General features: G+C 35.1%; 7 protein-coding genes, 1 non-coding gene and 1 pseudogene across 11 annotated transcripts; 4 read left to right on the forward strand and 5 right to left on the reverse strand.

The window, feature by feature from the left end:
* The first annotated feature begins 1,578 nt into the window (after positions 1–1,578).
* R08A2.7 (Peptidase_M16_M domain-containing protein) lies at positions 1,579–3,025 on the forward strand. Its single transcript, NM_001028900.2, has 3 exons — positions 1,579–1,729; positions 2,075–2,160; positions 2,663–3,025. The coding sequence occupies exons 1-3, from the start codon at positions 1,601–1,603 to the stop codon at positions 2,832–2,834; spliced, it is 387 nt and encodes a 128-aa protein (NP_001024071.1). The 5' UTR covers positions 1,579–1,600; the 3' UTR covers positions 2,835–3,025.
* Positions 3,026–3,790: 765 nt separating this feature from the next.
* Y50E8A.20 lies at positions 3,791–3,945 on the reverse strand. Its single transcript, NR_069995.1, has one exon. It is a non-coding gene; the product is annotated as an Unclassified non-coding RNA Y50E8A.20 (non-coding RNA).
* Positions 3,946–5,154: 1,209 nt separating this feature from the next.
* Positions 5,155–5,752, forward strand: Y50E8A.1 (Neuropeptide-Like Protein). The gene is made up of 2 exons (NM_074234.2): positions 5,155–5,348; positions 5,422–5,752. Exons 1-2 carry the CDS (start codon positions 5,166–5,168, stop codon positions 5,497–5,499), a joined length of 261 nt encoding a protein of 86 aa, NP_506635.1. The 5' UTR covers positions 5,155–5,165; the 3' UTR covers positions 5,500–5,752.
* Positions 5,753–6,699: 947 nt separating this feature from the next.
* Positions 6,700–7,113, reverse strand: Y50E8A.2 (Major sperm protein; the record flags this gene model as incomplete). Its single annotated transcript, NM_074235.3, has 1 exon — positions 6,700–7,113. The coding sequence occupies one exon, from the start codon at positions 7,111–7,113 to the stop codon at positions 6,700–6,702; it is 414 nt and encodes a 137-aa protein (NP_506636.2).
* A 788-nt stretch (positions 7,114–7,901) lies between these two features.
* Positions 7,902–9,376, forward strand: oig-3 (Ig-like domain-containing protein). The gene is made up of 4 exons (NM_074236.6): positions 7,902–8,026; positions 8,862–8,942; positions 8,999–9,076; positions 9,152–9,376. Exons 1-4 carry the CDS (start codon positions 7,916–7,918, stop codon positions 9,335–9,337), a joined length of 456 nt encoding a protein of 151 aa, NP_506637.1. The 5' UTR covers positions 7,902–7,915; the 3' UTR covers positions 9,338–9,376.
* Positions 9,323–12,496, reverse strand: unc-61. Of its 3 annotated transcripts, NM_182356.5 has the most exons (9): positions 12,312–12,496; positions 12,083–12,136; positions 11,865–12,032; positions 11,655–11,749; positions 11,467–11,606; positions 11,335–11,416; positions 10,843–10,983; positions 10,034–10,523; positions 9,323–9,977 (listed from the first exon to the last, which is right to left on the reverse strand). In NM_182356.5, exons 1-9 carry the CDS (start codon positions 12,489–12,491, stop codon positions 9,735–9,737), a joined length of 1,593 nt encoding a protein of 530 aa, NP_872156.2. In that variant the 5' UTR covers positions 12,492–12,496; the 3' UTR covers positions 9,323–9,734. The 3 variants fall into 3 exon arrangements, with proteins under 3 accessions (NP_872156.2, NP_001041198.2, NP_506638.2); NM_001047733.5 differs by lacking the exon at positions 12,312–12,496 and having other exon boundaries at positions 9,354–9,989; positions 11,865–12,038; positions 12,083–12,138; NM_074237.8 differs by lacking the exon at positions 12,312–12,496 and having other exon boundaries at positions 9,354–9,977; positions 11,865–12,038.
* A 414-nt stretch (positions 12,497–12,910) lies between these two features.
* Positions 12,911–15,210, reverse strand: Y50E8A.5 (Protein quiver). Its single transcript, NM_074238.4, has 4 exons — positions 14,290–15,210; positions 13,547–13,712; positions 13,399–13,501; positions 12,911–13,345 (listed from the first exon to the last, which is right to left on the reverse strand). Exons 1-4 carry the CDS (start codon positions 14,392–14,394, stop codon positions 13,171–13,173), a joined length of 549 nt encoding a protein of 182 aa, NP_506639.3. The 5' UTR covers positions 14,395–15,210; the 3' UTR covers positions 12,911–13,170.
* Positions 15,211–16,168: 958 nt separating this feature from the next.
* On the forward strand, positions 16,169–16,308 carry Y50E8A.18 (annotated as a pseudogene). The gene has a single exon. A coding segment is annotated over exon 1 (140 nt).
* A 453-nt stretch (positions 16,309–16,761) lies between these two features.
* On the reverse strand, positions 16,762–19,592 carry Y50E8A.6 (Glycerol-3-phosphate dehydrogenase). The gene is made up of 6 exons (NM_074239.5): positions 19,110–19,592; positions 18,823–19,051; positions 18,244–18,774; positions 17,400–17,987; positions 16,976–17,164; positions 16,762–16,930 (listed from the first exon to the last, which is right to left on the reverse strand). Exons 1-5 carry the CDS (start codon positions 19,583–19,585, stop codon positions 17,159–17,161), a joined length of 1,830 nt encoding a protein of 609 aa, NP_506640.2. The 5' UTR covers positions 19,586–19,592; the 3' UTR covers positions 16,762–16,930; positions 16,976–17,158.
* Between the last annotated feature and the right edge of the window lie 10 nt (positions 19,593–19,602).

Below are 19,602 nucleotides of genomic sequence, written 5' to 3' on the forward strand. Positions count from 1 at the left end.
CTCCCAAAAAGGATTGCTCACATGTTTTCGTATCCCATATTTTCTGAGCCATTTTCTATTTGTTGAGCTTATGCTGATAACAATTCAACCCACATAAAGAATGTGGTTCACACTGAATACAATACATTCAATTTCTTGAAAATTTTTATTTGTTCAGATTAAAATTCGTCTGCAAAAAATTAAGTAGCTACCGTAATCCTCTTAACTTTCTTTGCTAGAAATTATAGCATCCACACCTTCCTTATTCTAAGAAACCAAGTCATTCCACTAATTCTGTATTTCCGGTCTGAAAACACATTTGAAAATGGATTTGGTTTCTTGACGCGCGAATAGAATCGCATTTAAGAAGTTTAACTAGCAAGACATGAAGTTTTCATGCGCTTTTCATGATTTTTCTAGAAAAACGTTTTGCTTTGAGTCATTTGCTTTCAGGAAGTTCAGAAATATTTTCAGAATGATATCATATGTTTTTTAAAAGATGCTGTAAAGGTGTGGAAATTCCTATAAAACTGAGCACCTTGTTTTGAGATTGACTGAGCACAAAAACTTTCCTTTTAAACGTAGAGTATATCGTTTGTTAACACGTATATGGTTACTTGCATAGTTAACGTTGAATATATTAGAAGCAGTACCATTTTTTGCTATTATACAATTTAAATATGAACGAAATATAAATCAACTTTCTGTCAAAGTTTGGATGTTTTTTTAGAAACCGCTCAATTTTTGCTATTCATTTATTTGAAAATAGATCAAAATTTAAAAATTGTAGTTGTTCAAAAATACAGAGTTGTTCTAAACGCCAACATTTGTCAAGTCACTTGCTAACACTGAGACCGAACAGCAATTCCACCTTTAAAAAGTATCATGCAAAACTTGGAAAGTTTCTAATTTTCACTGAGACTTTTACAATATTCTATGCTTGTGTCACTACTTTTGAAGAATTTTCTGAGGAATTCCAGACCAACTACTGTTTAGAAAAAAATTCAATTGCTAAAAATTGAATTAAATTCTTTGGTTTAAAAACTCGAAATTTTGGTAAATTTTCATTTCTTTTTCTTGAGATATTTTTCTGAAAATAATTTTATTTTGATCAAAAGATACATCGTTAAAAGTCGTGTATATCATACAACTTCGAATTGCTTTCAAAAAATTATTATCAATTCACTGTTTCAGAAGAGTTAGGAATTATAATTGTACACATTGGACTTGAACTCCTATCCAACTCCCTAAAAAATTGTCATTAATCTGTCCTGAATAGCCATAATCATATAACATCATTTATCTTATCCTCTAGAGATATCATTGACGCATGAGCAATTTCTCTATCCCTCCGTCCACCCTCACTTTCATTTTTTTCTCTTATTTTCCTTCGAGAAGACCTCACATCCATGTTTGTCCTTTTCTCAGATCTATATAATTTTTTCTTGTTTTTCCATAAATTTTCTCAAGAAAACACTTCTCAAATGATTATCAATGCTCAAATAACAAGCTCCTTTTATTTTTTTATATTTTCTCGCTTGTTTTTCATTATCTTTTATCGAATACATATTCTATTATTTCCCATTTATTTTTAGATTTTTTCAGACAAATAATAAAAAAGATGTCAATTCTGTATGAAGACGAATACGTTCGACTCGGACAATTCTCCTTGTTTGTCAAAAACTATCATTTTCCGACCAAAAAGACAAAGACTGTAACACTGGAGGCTATTACCACGTTATGGTTTGAGGTTTGTATTTTGGAAACATTTATTTGAAATTGAATTGAAACTAACACTTGAAAATGTTTTTTTTGCATTAGTTTGAGATTTCTTAAAGCCTCCACAAAGTTAAACATGCATACCTGCGATTTTTAAAAATTTCAATGTTAGTTTTTTTCCAGACATTCGAAAAAATGAATGTTTAGGTGTTTGTATATTTTCTGAAAACACCAAAAAATCGAAAATTTACACCAAAAAGTCATGAGTAGTTTTGATGTTCCTAGCTGCTAGGCAGGCATTCTGTGCCTACCTGAAAAGCTTACTACTAGTTCAAAGTTATTACACATATTTCTCAGCTATAAATATTTTTTTCAGGAGCAAGAAACATGTAAAAGCGTGACAACAAAGATCTGGGGAAAAGCATCCGCGGCGAGCATCTATTGGGCTCTTGACGTTAAACGGTGGGTGGCTTCGAGATTTATCTTCTAGATTATTGAAAATGTTTGATTTCTTTAAAGGAGATCAAAAAGATCAAAATCTTATTTCTAAAATTTGCTAATCTTATTAAATGCAGATAAAGTTCCAAACATGTTAAACTAAAAAACATACATATGAAGCTGTTTATTATTTCAGATAAATTCAAGTGTTTTTTTTTTATTGAAGACCATAATTAAAATTGATATTCAGGGTTTTTACACTTTTTGGAGTACTTCAAATCAATTTTTGAAAGTTTCGCTACTTAATACCCATTCAAACATTTATTTAAAAAATTATAATCAGTAAATTAAAGGAAAGTCTAAATCTCAAAAATCAAACCATTTTCCAAAACAAAAATATGTCCATTATAAATTTGTTTTGTACACTTCTGATTCTTGGTTTCAAAGACTTCAGAAACCAAGTGATTGTTAAGATTTTTCTACACTAGAAAACTTTAAACATTAAGTTCATCTAAAATTATTCCAGAGCCCTCGGAGGACTGTCTCCCCGTTCCCCATCAAAATCCAATGTGGTAATCGAAGTTGGTGCAAAACTGCGTGTTGGCTTCTCCGTCGAGAACATTGATGAATTCATGGATGCCATTCGAACTCTACTCGACTACCACGTCATCATCGTCAACTACATCAATCTTCCCTAAATCACATCGATTTTTGACTTTCACCTTTATCTTTTATCACACATTGTGATAATGATGATTTCCCCTGCTTCGGATCAAACGCTTTTTGATATGTTTCTTCCATTTTTGTCTGTGAATTTTGTTTTGCTCAACCCTTGCCAATGTATATAAACTGTGAAAACTTTTTGTAGAATAAACATATTTTAACGATTTGTAGTTTTTTCAAGGCAGATGGAGCCAAAATTTAAAATTGAAAAGCGGGCGTCTGGTTCAAAATTTCAATTTTGCACAAATAATAGGGGCTATCATGGGTGTGCGGTTTCCGAGTTGGCCAAATGTGCCGTTTGCCGAGCACAAAAAATTTCAAAAAAAGAGATTTGCCGAACTTGCCGATCTCGGCAAATTTTGAAGTTTGTCGCACGCATCAAAATTTGACAATACAATTTTTTTAACAATTGATGTTGTGCTCAAAAATTTAGTAAAATGACACAAAATCTAAGCCCTTATTCAAATGTCATATTGTGTGTTAAGAATTCAGTAGTTTCGGTGATCCAGAAAATATCAAAAAATATCACATTTTTCGGAGCTTGTTAAGCACGGCTAAGTTGCCGAATTTGGAAAATTTTGAAATTTGCCGCACACCCCTGGTTGGCGCGTACTCCTGAATAAGTTTTTCCCTGTTTTCTACAAGTTATGAACAGAAAGTTCTGAATTGAATTTTTGGCAATTTCGGCGTCAATTTTGAAAACCGGCGATTGCCAGAATTTTAGATTTTTGCGCACCTTCAAACTGTTTTGTGCAAAATAATTCATTTTTAATTTATGCTTTGTTCTCATAACTTGTGAAAACCGGATATCAGGGTGTTGTTATCCTCAATTCATTTTAATATCAAAAATCTTATGATCCCTTTCTTTCAGATGTTGTTGGGTACATTTATTTTTTTATTGCAACAATATTATCAATCACATGAATGAACTAGGTTCAAACTTCGTACATGGTCATTAACCATATGTTGTATCTCTCTCAAGTCCACCTTATTCCTGTCTCTCTTTCTCCACTTCATCCCACTTCAATCCATTCTCCCACCCACATCATCATAACATAATAACCGTAACCGCTCAAGGTTGTCATCTCACTATTTCATCTTCTTCTTCTTCTTTTCATTTGAACAACGAACGATCCGTCACTAGTCTCATTTTCTCATTTAAAATGTTGTTTCTGTTTCTTCCTTCATCTCTCTTTCCACTGTTTTCTGTTTTTTTTAAATAATTTTTTTTCTTCTCACACTACCAAACCGCCAAAACAACTATCATACGAACTTTTACTACGATTTTTCTTTGTTTCTCTGTTTCTATAGATTTTCTTTTGATTTTCTATTTTTTATTTCAGTAACTTTTTCTCAAAAATTCCCGTGAAAGTTTTAAAAATCTCCATAAAATGGTAATGTTTGCTTATCCGGTCGATTTTACATATTGGGCATCCTGCTCATTTTTGATACGAGAAATCTCGGAAATTTTTATTATACTATTTTTTAATTGGCTTTGCAAGTGTGAGAATATTTCAAATTTTTTTCGAGAAAAAAAAGATAACTAGAGAATATTTGGCTTTAGATCTACATTTTTTTCCAATTTTAGTATTTTTTAAAAGGTTTTAGTTGTTCATCGTTTGTTGGTGTCTCAAAAGCCGACTATAGTGCCGGTTCTGAATAATATTTCTGGAATCACAGCAACGAACTATTTTTTATTTCTTGGTTTTAAATTTTTTGTGAGCATTTTTAATTGAAAACTTAAGTATTGAAAACCATTGAAATGGTGTTAAAGTTCTCGATAACTGAAATATTAAAACAAATTTCTAGATTTTGGACTATTTTTGTAATTGTGACTTTCAATTTAAAAGGTGTGAGATACCATTATCCTGTTGCTCACAGTGTAAAATTACATTGTATTGAAAAAAAAAACCAAACTGTCGATCTTGGTTTCTTGAATATTTGGAACACTTCGATAATTCGACAAAATCGATAATTTCAATTTTTTATTTTTTATTTTAACGAAAAATAATTGATTAACCTGAAAACTACTTAAATTTTAGTTTAAATATTTCATTGGGGACTAAAAAACCCCCAAACAATTTTTTCACACCCTAGATTTTTTTTCGCACTTTATAACTTAATTTCAAGTAATTTTCAAATCAATCAATTATTTTTCTATATTCTTACATTTCATTCACATTTTAATTTAAAAAAAAACATTATCTCAATGATTTTTTTATAGAGTTGCAGTGTCAAAGCCTTCACTCTCTATAACCAAGCTTCACTGTCAACTATTTTCAATTTGTTTTTAAATTTCAGACCAAATGAACTTCATTATTCACTACATTCTTCTTATGAGTCTCAGCCTCTCAATTGTCACAGCCCGACCACCAGGACGAAATGATCAAGAGAAAAAGCTAACTGGTGGGGAACCTTTGGAATTGGGTGACTACGTAGACTACTTCGAAGATTTCTTCCCAGTTTTGAATAATTCCACTAAATTAAATGTGAGTCTTCAAATACTAGGGGTTCTGTTTAAAAATAAAATGAAAATGAAATATTGAAGTATTTATATTTCAGGAAAACTACCAATATGAAAAGAAGAAATACTTAACTTCAGTTGCCGGATTTCCTGCGAAAATGAGAAAAATGTTATAGCCCTTTCTCTACATTATTCTCACTTCCGTCTCATCGCCGCTTAATAAATGTTCTTGTAAATAATAAATAAATAAATAAAACAAAAAGACTCGGAAAATGAATGGGCGGTACATTTTGTCGGGAAGAAGTTCATCGGCAAACATACACCAAAAGTCAACAAACAGTCTCTTCTTTTTGCTTTTTTGAAACACTGCCAATTTTTAGTGTTTTACTTCGTTTTTCTGTTAGTTTTCTTTTATTTAATAATGGTTTTTTTGTTGCTTTTATCTCTTTCCAAGAAATACAAAGAGAAGAAACGAAAAAAGTGCGACCAATCTTCATTTTGTTTGGATGTTTAATCGGTAATTGCGTTCGAAAAGTTAACGACTGAGAGATAAGGTTGGGTATATTAGTGTATTTTAAACATCTGATTAAATTTAATATCAAAAGATTTATCATATGATGTTTAACTTACAATTAACTAAATTTTGAAACACACATTTAATTAATAAAAAAACAATTTCCAGAAAAATATTAGTTGTTTTCCAATTGTTGTAAATATATGAATGGGACTACCACAAGAAAAAATCAATGATATCACATTTCGTATCACATTTTTAAAAAAACATGTTTCTGAACTTTCGTAAAGATTTCCATTATTCCAATTGATAGATTAAAAAAAGAACAAATGAAACATTTCCCGCCGCAATAGTCAAAAAGCGTAACCGTAAACTATTCCGCGGCGAGACATATTCGAATAGATCTGTGCGCTTTTCAAGACACCAAATGAATGCCCACAGATGAAAGGAATAGGGAGCTTTAGTCTTCTGAAATTGGAAAATAATTATTTTCCAAATTATACTGTTTTTCATTGTTGTTGCTCAAGATTAAACAATGAAAGGGAAATTTTCTGATCTCATATCAAATTGAAAACAAAAGCAAAGTGGAAAGTACCAGGCAATCGGTTGGTTTTTCGCGGAAAGCGGAATTCTGAAAACTGAAAAGTTTCGAGAAAAGCAGGAAAACACATGTGAAATTTCTTCGAAGTCTTTTTGCACATATTTCTGATCTTTACTGACTGCTTCCCATTGATTTTTCAAAAAACTGAAATTATAAGCTGAAACCAACTCGGTGCCAACAAGATGTATGCAAAACTTATGAGACTCGGAAGTATCAAAGAAACAATGGAGAGAGTAAATCTATCTGATCCAGAGAAAAAGCTTAAGTGAAGCTATTTTTGTTTGAGAGAAAGAAGAAAACAAGCGGAAAATAAACTGATTTATTAAAAAGATGGGTTGTACTCAGTTGGGAGTTCTTACGACGGATCATACCGTCTCCTTGGCACCCTTCGCGTCTGAATTGCTTCGCAGCTTCATCAGGGTTGTTGGTCCATTCGACAGTTAAACGATCGTTGTTGGTGCTTTCTTGTCCGAATGCGAAGGCATCACGGGAAACATCCAGAAGAACTGTTTCCTTTGGGTCGAGCACACCACATGGTGCATCAACTCCAAGTCTTCTCATGTTGGTGGTCTTGATTCCATATCCAATTCGACGAGCAGACGGATTGGGCCATGGCGGCTTCTTGGTGGAGTTTTGAAAACTCGTACTGAAGAAACTAGCGAATTTCAAGAACATATAGCAATCCGGTTATCTCAAAGTTTGATCTTCCACGTGGAAAGAGGAGGGAGAAGTTCACACAGAATGAAAAAAGATTTTCAATTCATTGCTCAATTTCAAATATAACGTAATTTTTGTTTTAAGGAGGATCATAAATTATACAGATTTTGTCTGTCCGAGAATGTAAATTTTTCTAACTTCGATAAAATTGATGAGAAACTTTAGAATTTTGGAAACATAAAATTGTTGAAACATACACTTACGGGCTCTTCCTTGATTTTGGACACCATTTCTAGACCACTAAACATTATTTATTATAACCCAGCTTGTGAGGAGGCGGGTGGAAGGCGCCCTCGCCTCGCCTCGGCAGTCTAGTGATCACAGAGACGCAACGAAATAAAAATATTATATTCGGGTTCACATCCAATTAATTTTCTAAAAGTTTTAATTTTCAAGATTGTAATGCATTTTTGTTTTGTCATACAAAAAACGTATTGAATTGCTTACTCCATATAAAACCCATTATAACTTTATCGAAAATCTATTTTCCGAAACTTCAAAGCAAGCTGTCCAATCTCATATCTCTATCTATCCCTCCAAATCTCACCCCCGCAAACTATTCGACCATTCCCTTCTCTGCTGCCTTTCTTTTTCATTTTCTATTTCCTCCATCACTGTTTGCTCCTCGTGGCTCTTCTTCTTGAGCAGAGAGCAGCATCCCGCGAAATTTCTCCCAGTGTCTTACCACCACTCAAAGTTTTACCACTAGAACCTTTGCTTTATTGATTGATTTTTTGAGTTTTCAGAAGACTTGGCTGGTATGTCGTATTCTCCACCACAACCACCACAACGTCAGTACAGTAGTACGTTAAACGTGGATTGTGTCGATGGAGTCTACAGATCTCAACAACAGGTGTCACCGTTGACAAAGGTAAGAAATATCAATAATTCTATCTAGAAACGACTGAGATTCTATGGTTCATCTCTAGAGGTATTAGTTGACATCCAAAAAATTTTTTTTTTATTGAGCTTGTTGAGCATTTTCTGAAGATTGTACGGTTGAACACGAACAATATTAATCATCTTTTTTGCAAAAACATAATTTACATTTAGCAAGAAGTACCTATGTCAATAAGTTTTTATGCCGTAAATGCGTAGGCGGAACGTGGTTCTGCGGAGGAGTTGATCATGACTTGTGTACTACACGCGGATAAGAATTTTACAGTGTTTGGCAAGAATACTAGATTTTGAACTGTTTTTGTCAATTCTTTTTGTGTTCAAAATTCAAATGGACAATCTACAACTTATTACGTGGTGTCAGGTTGTCCCATCACAGATTGATCTGCAATAAATGCGGGAATTGTTGCTCAGAGAAGTTTGACGTCAGCACGTTCTTAACCGTGCGGCAACAGCTGGAAACTCTGCGTCTCGTTTCCGCATTTTTTGTAGATCACACCGGTATGGGACACTCTGACACCACGTGTTTATAGTGCTTCAAGTCGATGTAAATTAGTTGGTTTTCAACAATAAATACATTTATTTCTACCAGAGGTATTTACTTATGATATCATAGAATGTTAAATTTTAAAAAGCATATATTGAACATCAAAACATTCAGCCAAAAAAACTGTAAAGCATTGCAGAGTATACGAGCCTGCGTAAATCGACAAGACTACTGTAACCGCGCAGTAGGCTTGCAAATTTCACATTCTTTATCTACAGTAACCACGGGTTTAAAGGTACATGGCCGATAACAAGTTTTTCAGCAAGTAAACCACCTCGCCTATGAAATCCCAAAAAACAAGTACGCCAACAATCCATGGAATTATGCTCCTGAATTTTTGAAGGTAAAACTATTGTTAAAAGCTTAGAATTTTTTAAATTTAAATAATTGAAATTCCAGGTTTTCGGTGACCTTCGTGTTCATATCGGAGGAAAAGCTGTATTCGATTGTGTTCTACTAGGAAGCCCTCGACCACGAGTAAGCTAGCTTATACGACAGAGCGCATTTGCATTATCGGTAATTTCAAATTTATGCAAACTTTAATAATTACAGGTGTGCTGGTTGTTTAACGAAGACAAATTGCGCTTCAGTGACGTCATAATTGAGGATACTGCTGACGTGTGCCGCCTCACAATTCCATACGTTCAAATGCACCATTTCGGAACTTTCACTGTCTTGTGCGAAAACGAGGTGGGACGTGCCACCGCTCAAGCAGAGCTTCTCCCACTTTATGAATAATTTTTTGCTTAATTTTAAAACTTGTATAAATGTTTTTTGAAATACACACAAAATCAAGCATTGTTGTGATTCATTTAACACGGAAAAGGCGGCACGAATAAAATGGGATAAGCGAGAGAGAGAGAGAGACGAATAGGATACAAACAACGATAACAAGTGATAATACCAGTAAATTATGCGGGTATAATAGATCTGTATATTTCTAGCAAGAAATATATATTTTAGAAAAGAAAATAATATGCGATAAAATAATGGAGTTTGTGAAGATCAAATCAATAACGATGGGATGGGGATAGAGATAAAAATTGGGTGTAGTGTGTATTTGAAATACATAAAAAACGGAAATAAAACAAAATGGGATTAATATCAAAATCATAATACAGTTCGAATAACAGATTCACTTTCTTAACTTCTTTGACACTTTGGTCATTAACTTCATACGTTCTTCAGTCAATTGACGAATCTCCATATCAAGTTTCGACGCCTCTCGATTATAATTCTCATGAACCTCTCGCTCGCGTGCAGCCAATCCTTCTTCAACTTTTCTCATGTCACCTTCTGTTACATCAAGCTTCTTCTGAAATTCTTCGCGAAGAGTAAGCTCACGACGGCTGAACTCGTCTTGATGCTCGCGATGTTTCTGCAATCGACGCTTAGAATCAGTGAAACGAAACAATATTTTCTCTGAAATAATACCTGTGCGAGTTTTTCAATAATCTTTGGTCCAGTCTCTCCATCTCCAATCTTCATCTGACGAAGTCTGTCACGACGGTAATTTTCATAGAGTGACTCGTGAGTTCGTTGTCTCATCTCATCAACATTTGTACGTAGAAGTGCTTCACGGAGTTTAACAAAATCACAATGTGATTCATTCTCCACTTCGACTATTCCCCATGGATATTGACGAGCACGAACCATTTGTCCATTCTCTTTCTTCACAAAATCAATACTTCCAACAACGGCGAACGGAACCGATTTATTCATTTCCTTGTTCGTCGTTGAGACAGTTTCATCGTCAGTTGGGAACGTGTAAATATCGATTTTCTGAGATTTCAGCTCGCTCAATATTTTCGCTTTGAATCTGAGAAGCTCATCCTTGCAAGTTGTGTCTGATTTCGCTATCACTGGGATCACATTAACACGCTTAGCCAATTCGCGAAGAGTTACAAGATCGAGGGCTTTGAGTCTGAAAGATTAGATAAAATTAGTTACAATTTAGAGTTTGAAATCAGGAAAGCGCGGCAATTCTACAAAACAGTTTTGATTTCAGTTAAAATGATTGAAAAATGCTCAAAAATCACCTGAAAGTTGAAAATTGCAGGAAATTTCTATGGCATTTCCAACTCTGAGTTGGAAATGTTGTGCATTTTTCAATTGGTTTAGCCGAAATAAATGTTATTTTAAAAACAAAATTGTTGCCGCACACCGCGGTTTTAAATAGAAGCTTTGTAGCTTAACCCTCTGAAAACCCTCTGAAACTTAATTTCAGAGTATATTCCACCTACCCGTGCCCAGTAGGTGATATGAAGTAGAGACATGCGTGGATTCTCGAATCATTGAAATACTGAAGCATTCGACGTGGCTTCAACTCTTCTTGGAGGTATGTTTCAAACTGCGATTCGAGATAATCGACAATTACTTTGGCACTGAAAATTATTATTTTTCCTTTCAGATCATAACTTTTTTATCACCCGGACGCATCATTTTGCGATTTTTGCTGCAAAAATACGGTTCCCGTTCTCAACACGACAATTTTTTGTTAAATGCGAGAAGTGTGCGCTTTCAATGATTACTGTAATTCCAAATATTCGTTGCTGCGGAATTTTTATAAAATTTCGTAGTTTTCTCACAATTTGTTATAGTTCAAGTGTATTGTTGAATGAGCTTTTAATAAATAAATAAAACTTTTTTTTTAATTGAAAAACTTTGAAAAAACAATGAAACTTGTCGTTTCGAGACCGGATACGCAAAAATCGCAAAATCTCTGAAATAAAAACCTTTTATCTTTATCCAGCTGATCTCCAAATCCGGCAGTTTCAACGAGTCGAAGCTTCACTCGTATTCCACCTTCCGCGACGTCTGAAATTTAATTTCAAAATTTCTGTTTCAGTAGACTTTTCGTTGCTCACCTTTCGTGCAAGTTCTCAGCTCAACAGTTTTCAATTCATGATTGCATGGCTCGAAATCGAGCTTCATGTTGAACAAAGACTCTATAAGTGTTGTTTTTCCTGTTCCCGTTTCTCCAACACACATCAGATTGAATTGAAATCTGAAATTTTTAGATTTAAAAGTAAAAATTAATGTTGAAAATGGTTACCCAGCTTCGACAGCTTTCTTTACAAGCTGATGAGGAAGAGAATCGAATCCGACGTGTCCGTTCAGTTGCATAACACGGCCAGTGTGGTCTGAGAGCTGAAAACATAGAAAATATAATTAAAAATATAATTATGGCAAGATTATGGGCTTACCAATGCGATTGGTTCGCTCTAAAAAGCTTTAAGCCAAATAAATCAGTCAATTTACTCACACTTTTAATCGGTGAAGGAGCCGTTGGAGCTGCAATTGTTGGCTTCTTGCTCGTGGTTGTGGTGTTAATGCTGCTCGTAGCTGATGAAATTGTAGTCGTGTTATTGTGAGTTGGCTGGTTTTGATGATGATGTGGCACTGGTGGAGGTGGTTGGTGAGGTGGTAAGTGCTGTAACTTTAATTATTTGTTGAAAAACCGTTTAAAAATTCTCAATTTACCTTATGCTCGATGTCGGACATATTGAATCTTTTGGGTAGAATCACTGGGATATCCTGGAAATTAGACTTTTTTTTAAATAAAAGAGTTACTCAGAGAAAGAAAAGCATTCAGAAAACATGTATTAGCAAGAAGGAGGAAACCATGTGTGTAAGTGAGGAAAAGAGAAGTTAAACAAGGTTTTGGAAATGTTCGAGGTCATTTCAATGGATGCGCAACAGATGTTCATACCATTTTAGACGATTGACTGGTCATCGTGACATACGGATTCTCATGGGTAACCACCACTGTCTGCAGGTTTATGCTGCTTTGTTTCGACCGTCGGACGATGAGAAAAGCGGTGGTGAGCAGAACCAATAGAAATATGAAAAGAAGGGCAGATGCAGTATAGAGAATCGTTTCGAAACTCATAAATTATCTATCGATTCGTCAGTTGTGCTCCTCATCGAGTTCGAATAAAAAATCGTCTGGTCAGCAGAGTGGTCAGGATGAAAAGCGCGAAATGCGAAAAAAACAATGATGGAGGCAAATATAACCAACAACTGTCATCTGGCGAGGGATTTCGGTGATTGAATCACGATTTTTTGATGTTTTTTGTTTGAGGAAGCGGAAAATGCAACAAAATCATTTGAAATCGATGCGAATCATTGAAAAATGCGAAAAATTTCCCGAGCGAAATAAAATTTTTGTTTGAAATATGAGGTTTCGCGCGTGGTGTGCGGTGGAGCGCAATTACATTAAGAGATTTGTGTAGATTTACGGAGTTGAATAAATTAAATTTGTTTGTTAATTTTAGAAAATTAATACTGATTTCCATCGTTTTTATGTAAAAAAGGCCTTTATTGCCAAAAAAAAAATTCAAAAAGCAAGCTAATGTAACTTGAAGCTTATCGAAACACGTATTATAAAAGAAACTAAGTCAATTCTCTAGAGAAAATCAAATCTTGACACGTAAAAATTATTAATTGAATTAAAAAAGTGACCAATCACGAATTTTCCTCCACGTCTTCCTGCTTCCTTCCCATTTCATATTCTTCCCGCTCATTCTTCTTCTTTCTGCATGTGCTGAACCAATGTATCAGCACAAGCGTTAGGATAAAAAAGAAATCAGCGATAAATGGACGAGAAACCATGGAAAACCCGAAGATTCTTTCGGATCAATGGAATTAACAGGAAGTTCGAGTGCTTTGGAGTGTCGTGTCGCTTCGGCAAATCCGAGTCCGTTGCAGTAGTGGCCGCGGCAGTAACATGTGGTGATGTTCACACTGGAAAAATGGAGATTAATAGTCATTGTTCGAATCTTCGGAAGACAACTCACTTTCGGCGATTGACCAATTTTTCATAGGATGTGCAGAGAGGAGCGTCAGATTCCAATAGGTCAGGCAAATTACGAGTTCGAACTTGACAGTCACGGACAATAGCTGGAACATTAACAAGTTGTTGTTAAAATATAAATGAAAACTCACCAATCGTCTTGCCAGCAGCTTCATCGTCAGTTCTTGTAATATTGATTGTCATACAGTATCCAGCACAAGAATCCCCATCCTTTTTCAGCTTGTTCTCTACCAAACACTTGTCATCACTGACGATTGAGTCCCCTTGATTAACAGGCAATCCATATTTAACCCAGTTCTGAAAAAGTCAAGATTTTAACAAAGCTGAGAATTCCTTATGGTTCTAAGACCAAATCTCATAGGTAAATGTTTCATTTTTTTCATTTAAAATTTTAAAAAATAATAAGCAATTATGAAATGGTTTATTTGAGATAATTGTGGCTATTTTGATTTCTGTTCCACCTGATCAATTTCGAGTAATACGTATACGTCTACAGATTCACATTTTCACCATATTTTGGGTCTCGCCGCGCTGACAACGAGTTACTGTAACTGGGCTGAAATTGCATCATATTTTTATTTTTTTTGTAAACTTGCCAACAATTGTTCATTTAATTTGAGTACTAGAATTCAATGACGGTCCATATAAAGACATGAGTTACAGTAACCCGTTTTCAGCGTGGCGAGACCCATGCGCGTAAGGAGTTATTATTTCTAGACTTATAAGTAATATAATATTGATGGAATCTACACTGATACTATACTGCATTTTCACGTGCATGGTTGGTCCCACGGCTTTGTTTATTGACTGAACTTCATAAATTTGGAACATGTCTCACCTACTATTCTACAGTTTTATGAAACATTTAACCTACCCAAACAGCATCTGTACTTGCACATTTATGACACATATACCCATCAGCCGTCCTCAATCGGTACGTGTACAGTACCACCAGTATTGAGATGCTTCTGAGAAACATCTGAAACATGAGTATTATAGATTTCATAAATAATAAGTTCAAGTAGAACAAATCATTGCTCAAAAAGATTTTCAAAGGTCATAGAGGATAAGGATAGGTCCTGGGAGCCCTGGCGTTTCTCTCCTCCGTATCCCGCGCAGCTCTATTTCACACGCATCTCTTCTCACTTTCTCTGCGTCTCCCCATTTCATATGTTCTCTAATAGTGTCAGTGGCTTCTTGTCATCACCATTTCACTAGTCACAGTATTTATGTTTGAACAGGGAATGAGCGAAAGTGTGTGTGCTGGCATGAAGAGGGGCAAAGAGACAGAGACATAACGATGGAATAACTGATATACGATATTCTTATTGTTTTATGGCGGGCGACACGCTTGACAGGTAAGAATCAAAAGCTGATGACAACGGTGTACTGTAGTCCCCACTTGGACGTACAAGGAGCAAGGGTTTCGTCGAAAAATTAGTAGTTTTTTGGTTGTTCCGAGGGAAATTTCTGAAATCTACTGCCAATGGACATGGGCATCTGCCTTCTTATAAACTTTACCAGCCAATATCTTGGAAATTTTTGATTTTTTTTCAGAGATTTTAACTGACACAATGTTAGCTATTACTTAATAGTTTTGTAGATTAAAGTTCCATAATCCCTGAAAAAGAACCGAGATATCAGTTGTAAGAGTTCAAAGAGGACATGGTGCATCGAGCACTATCAGCGTTCAAGGTTCATATCTCGGTTGTCCGAGTTGCGAACTGACAAAATATTTAAAAAAAAACAAATTCAAATATTTATCAAAACCACATTTTCCAGAAAAAATTACTTTTATCAACTCATTGAAATTTTTAAAATCATATTTTGTTCTGGCTGATTTGGAAAAACATAGAAAAATTTTTAAGCTTGAAGACTATTTGGAAAAAATTGGAAAACTTTTAAAAATAATCGATTTTTGTGATTTCTCCGAAGTCGAAAAAAATGTTGAGAAATTTTTCTTAAAATCTACGAACAATTTCGGATTTTATTCAGCTTCCAGGGTTGTTGGTTAGACACAAGTTAAAATTTTTTCTGGAAAAAAGTTAAAAAATTAAAAATTAATGATAGTCTTCAAAAAATAAAGTTTGAAAATTTTACAGAATAATTCAAATTGTATCAACAACTGTGATGGAGAATAGGAAAAAATACCAAAATTCCAATAATTAAAAACCCTCAAATTCAAAAAGCAAAATAGGTATTTGAAAACCTAGAACATTTTATGTAAAATGCATAAAAATCCATCCCATACAGAATAAAGGTTCAAGTGGCTGCACAATGAGCCCACCACAAAAGTCATTTGCATAACCAATGGCACTTATGAAACAGAACGAACAATGACTGTTTAACCATGCGAAAATCTTGGCCAAGTGCCAAACGGCCACCATATGTTTTGGGAGGCTAGCGGAAATAAAGGCGGAGAAAGGAAGGTAAGAAGACAAAAGAAGAACGTAAAGAGAAATTGAGACTAATCAATCGTAATCGCTAAATCAAATAATAGTAAAATATAGGTGTTTGAATGGAAGGAACCAACAGTTGTGAGCAATTAGAAAATGGAAATTTTGTTAGGATTTTACAAAGTCTGACAATTTTTCAAATGACATATCGGAACGAATCATGTTATTTTTCATTCTGCGTGAACCATTCCATTTAAAAGATCCACATTTGAGATAGGCGGGTTGCTATGTACGTTCTTCAAATTTACTAGTTTCAGTTTTTTAAAATTCACCAAGAAGTCGCCATGACCCGATCCGTCTGCTCGTCAAACTGGATATGGAATCAAGACCGCCAACATGAGAAGACTTGGAGTTGATGCAACATGTGGTGTGCTCAACCCAAAGGAAACAGTCCTTCTTGCTGTTTTCTGTGATCACCGTCGAATGAACCAACAACACTGACCAAGTAATGCGGACGCTCGTAGATTCAAGGGGACGGTATGGTCCGTCGTAAGAACCTCCAAATTGAGTACAACCCATAAGCTTGTTTAATAAATCTTTTTTTTTCGCGTGTTTTTTCTTTCGCTCAAACAAAAAGTAGCTAAGCTTTCTCCTCTCGATCAGGTAGCTCTATTCTCCCAAATGTTTCTCTGATAATTCCAAGTCGCATAAGTTGATTTGAGCTTATAATCTCAGTTCAAGTTTAAAAAATCAATGAGACTTTTGAACTCTGGTGAACTATTTTGCCTCGTTTGAGCCGAGTACTCGTAAACATTATTCTTCCAGAAACAATTTAGATCTATTTCGTTATCATGTTCTGGAAACTCAATGTTTAGTTGGTAGAAACAACGCGGCTCAGAAGTTTTAATGTTGTTGTACTGGTAAATCGTGGTCAAGCCATCAACTGTCTTCGAGGCACCATTTTATTAGAGAAAATCTTAAAATCTTAAATTTATTGACTCACTGAAGCTAGTGAGTTATCAAATAGTGTCAAAGTCGTGATTCACATTTTTTGAGATTACCGAGGTGGTCAATCAGGCGACGTCCTTTCGTACAACCGTTTTTGCTATCCATAAAAATCTGAAAATGCAAATTCAATAAACTCAATTGAACATTAAAACTCACTTTTTGTAAATCTTCCAGCGATACATATTTATTCCCTTCATTTGCTTCCATAACAACATCGTCGAGTACATCCTGTGGAATATTGACGTTCTGATCTTCTAATGATTGCTGGAGATCTCGACTCGTGAAGTATCATTGATTACGTTTATCAAGTTTCTCAAACTTGGAAGCAACGTCCGCTTTTCAAGGCTGTAATTCAAGATTTTAATGGTACATAAATTAGAGCTTTAAAGTGAGAGTAGTGTTTCTGGGTTTTTAGTTTAGACTCATTTGAAAACATGCACCAAAACAATTGAGTAAAAACCTTGTGCATAGTTTTAAAAACAATCATACTGTAGTTGTTCACACTTCAAAAAAAAAGTTAATAACATCTCCAATTTTTGGTACACCGCATTTATAATTAAAACTTCTATCAAAAACTAACCAATTCAACTCCACTATGCTCTTTTTTCCAAGATTGAACACTCCCATTTTCCACTTTCAAAAATTTCATTCCTTCATCAAAATAAAAAATTTGTTCACTCGGACTCCATTTCAACTCCTCCGCCATTATTGCAACGATACGTGGCAAAACTTGTCTTGCAGCTCGAGCATCCAACAAAGAAAGGCGTGTACGACGTGCGAGAATATCAGCTGGAATCCGTGCATATTCCTTCACTGCATATCTTACTTCTGCCTCCAAAAATGGAAAATCTGGATGGAGCCGATGTCCGATGACTGGGAATTTCTGGCCAGTTGACTTGCATAGTTTGAGTACTTCATAGACTTTATCCCCATACGTTTGGCATAAATGAGTGGCGACTTGTTCTTCAATTCCATAGTTTTGAGATATGGTCCGATAGAGCATTGAAGTATAGTTATGAGCTCCTTCAAACATCATTCCACGTGTCACACACGGTTGAGCTTCAAGAATTTTATTAATATCAAGAAGTTTGTTTACAGTTTCTTCAGCCATATGTCGGAAAGTTGTTAGTTTTCCACCGGCAATGGTTATGAGCCCTGTTGGTCCAACCTGAAAATTTTTAAACATTGAAACTTTAAATTACAAGGAAAGAAAGTGGGATTATTCCAGACTATGAAATCTATTTTAATACTAAATCGAAAGTCTTATCTCTTAATCTTAATTTAATTCAGGGTGCTCAACTATTTTTTCAAAAAAGTATGAAATGGTTTTGATGGTGAAAAATGTTCAGATTATTATTTTTCAGAAAACTAGGAACACCTTAAAAGCTTCAGCTTGATTAAAAACATGTTTTACTCAAACTCACATCTACCAAATGCCCTCTTGCCAATGAATTATGCTCTTTTTGTCGTTTCGGATCCTGCACCAGTCCTCTTATTCCAGACCATATACTTGTTACATCTTCCCGTTTAATTTCATATTCCTTCTCAAATGCCCTATTCATCTCTTTCAGAATGTATTGAATCTCCTTCTCGGTCACAGTTGGTGAATGTGAAGGCTCAGTCGGATCGTCAGTGGTTCCAACAATCGTAACATTCTCCCATGGGAATGCAAAAATCACTCGACCATCTGATGATTTCGGAACGATTAATCCAGCATTTCCAGGACAGAAGTACTTGGCAACTGTTAGATGAATTCCAGAACTTCCAACTATTATTTTATTTCTTGTCTCGTCTGCCATTTCCCTGATATGATCATTGAATGGTCCTGTTGCATTGACAACTACTTTCGAATGAATCTCATAGGTTTCCCCAGAAATATGATCCTTCACCAATGCTCCATTCACTTTTCCATAAGAATCTTTCAGCAATCCAATACATTCTGTATGATTGACACACTAAAAGTAGTTATTGGTATTTCCAGCATAAAATCAGCTTCAACTCACTTTTGCTCCATTTCGAATCGCAGTCAATGCTACCACGAGAACCAGCCGAGCATCATTTCCCTGGCCATCATAATACAACATGGCACCCTTTAAACCCTCTTGTCGAATTGTTGGACAGATCTCAATAGCTTCCTCTTTGCTTACAAATTTTGAAGGTTTCAGGACATTCTTTCCAGCGAGAAAATCGTAAACTTTCACTCCTCCCCAGTAGTAAATCTTTTGCCACCATCTGAAAAATTGAAATATAACTGAATAAAAAGGTTATTCAAAATTAATTTCCAACTCACTTATAAGTCGGAACCAAAACTGGAAAAGTCTGTGATAAAAATGGTGCTGACTTCATAATATTGAGCCGCTCATTCAATCCTTCCTGAACAATTTGATAATGCTCGTAGTCAAATTCTTTCAATGCAGTTTCCAAATATTTGACACCTCCATGAAGTAACTTTGATGATTTTGAAGATGTTCCACTACAGTAATCACCGTATTCAACCATTGCAGTCTTGAGTCCACGTGTTTGAGCGTCTAGGGCAACTCCTGCTCCTGCTGAACCTCCACCAATCACTAAAACATCAAATCGTTTTTCGGTTTTCAAGGATTCGATTATTGATTCGCGAGTTGGCAATGATCCAGGTGTAGAGCCAGTAGGAGCTTCTCGAATTTTGGAGAAGCCAGTACGAGTTTGCCATACAGCCACAGTACTTGCAGCAGTTGCTCCCAGAGCCAAAATTCCGGATTTTTGAAGAAGAAGTCGAGAGATCATTTCTCTGATGTAAGGAA

Source organism: Caenorhabditis elegans, chromosome V (assembly GCF_000002985.6).
Source record: "Caenorhabditis elegans chromosome V".
NCBI classification, from domain to species: Eukaryota; Metazoa; Nematoda; class Chromadorea; order Rhabditida; family Rhabditidae; genus Caenorhabditis; species Caenorhabditis elegans.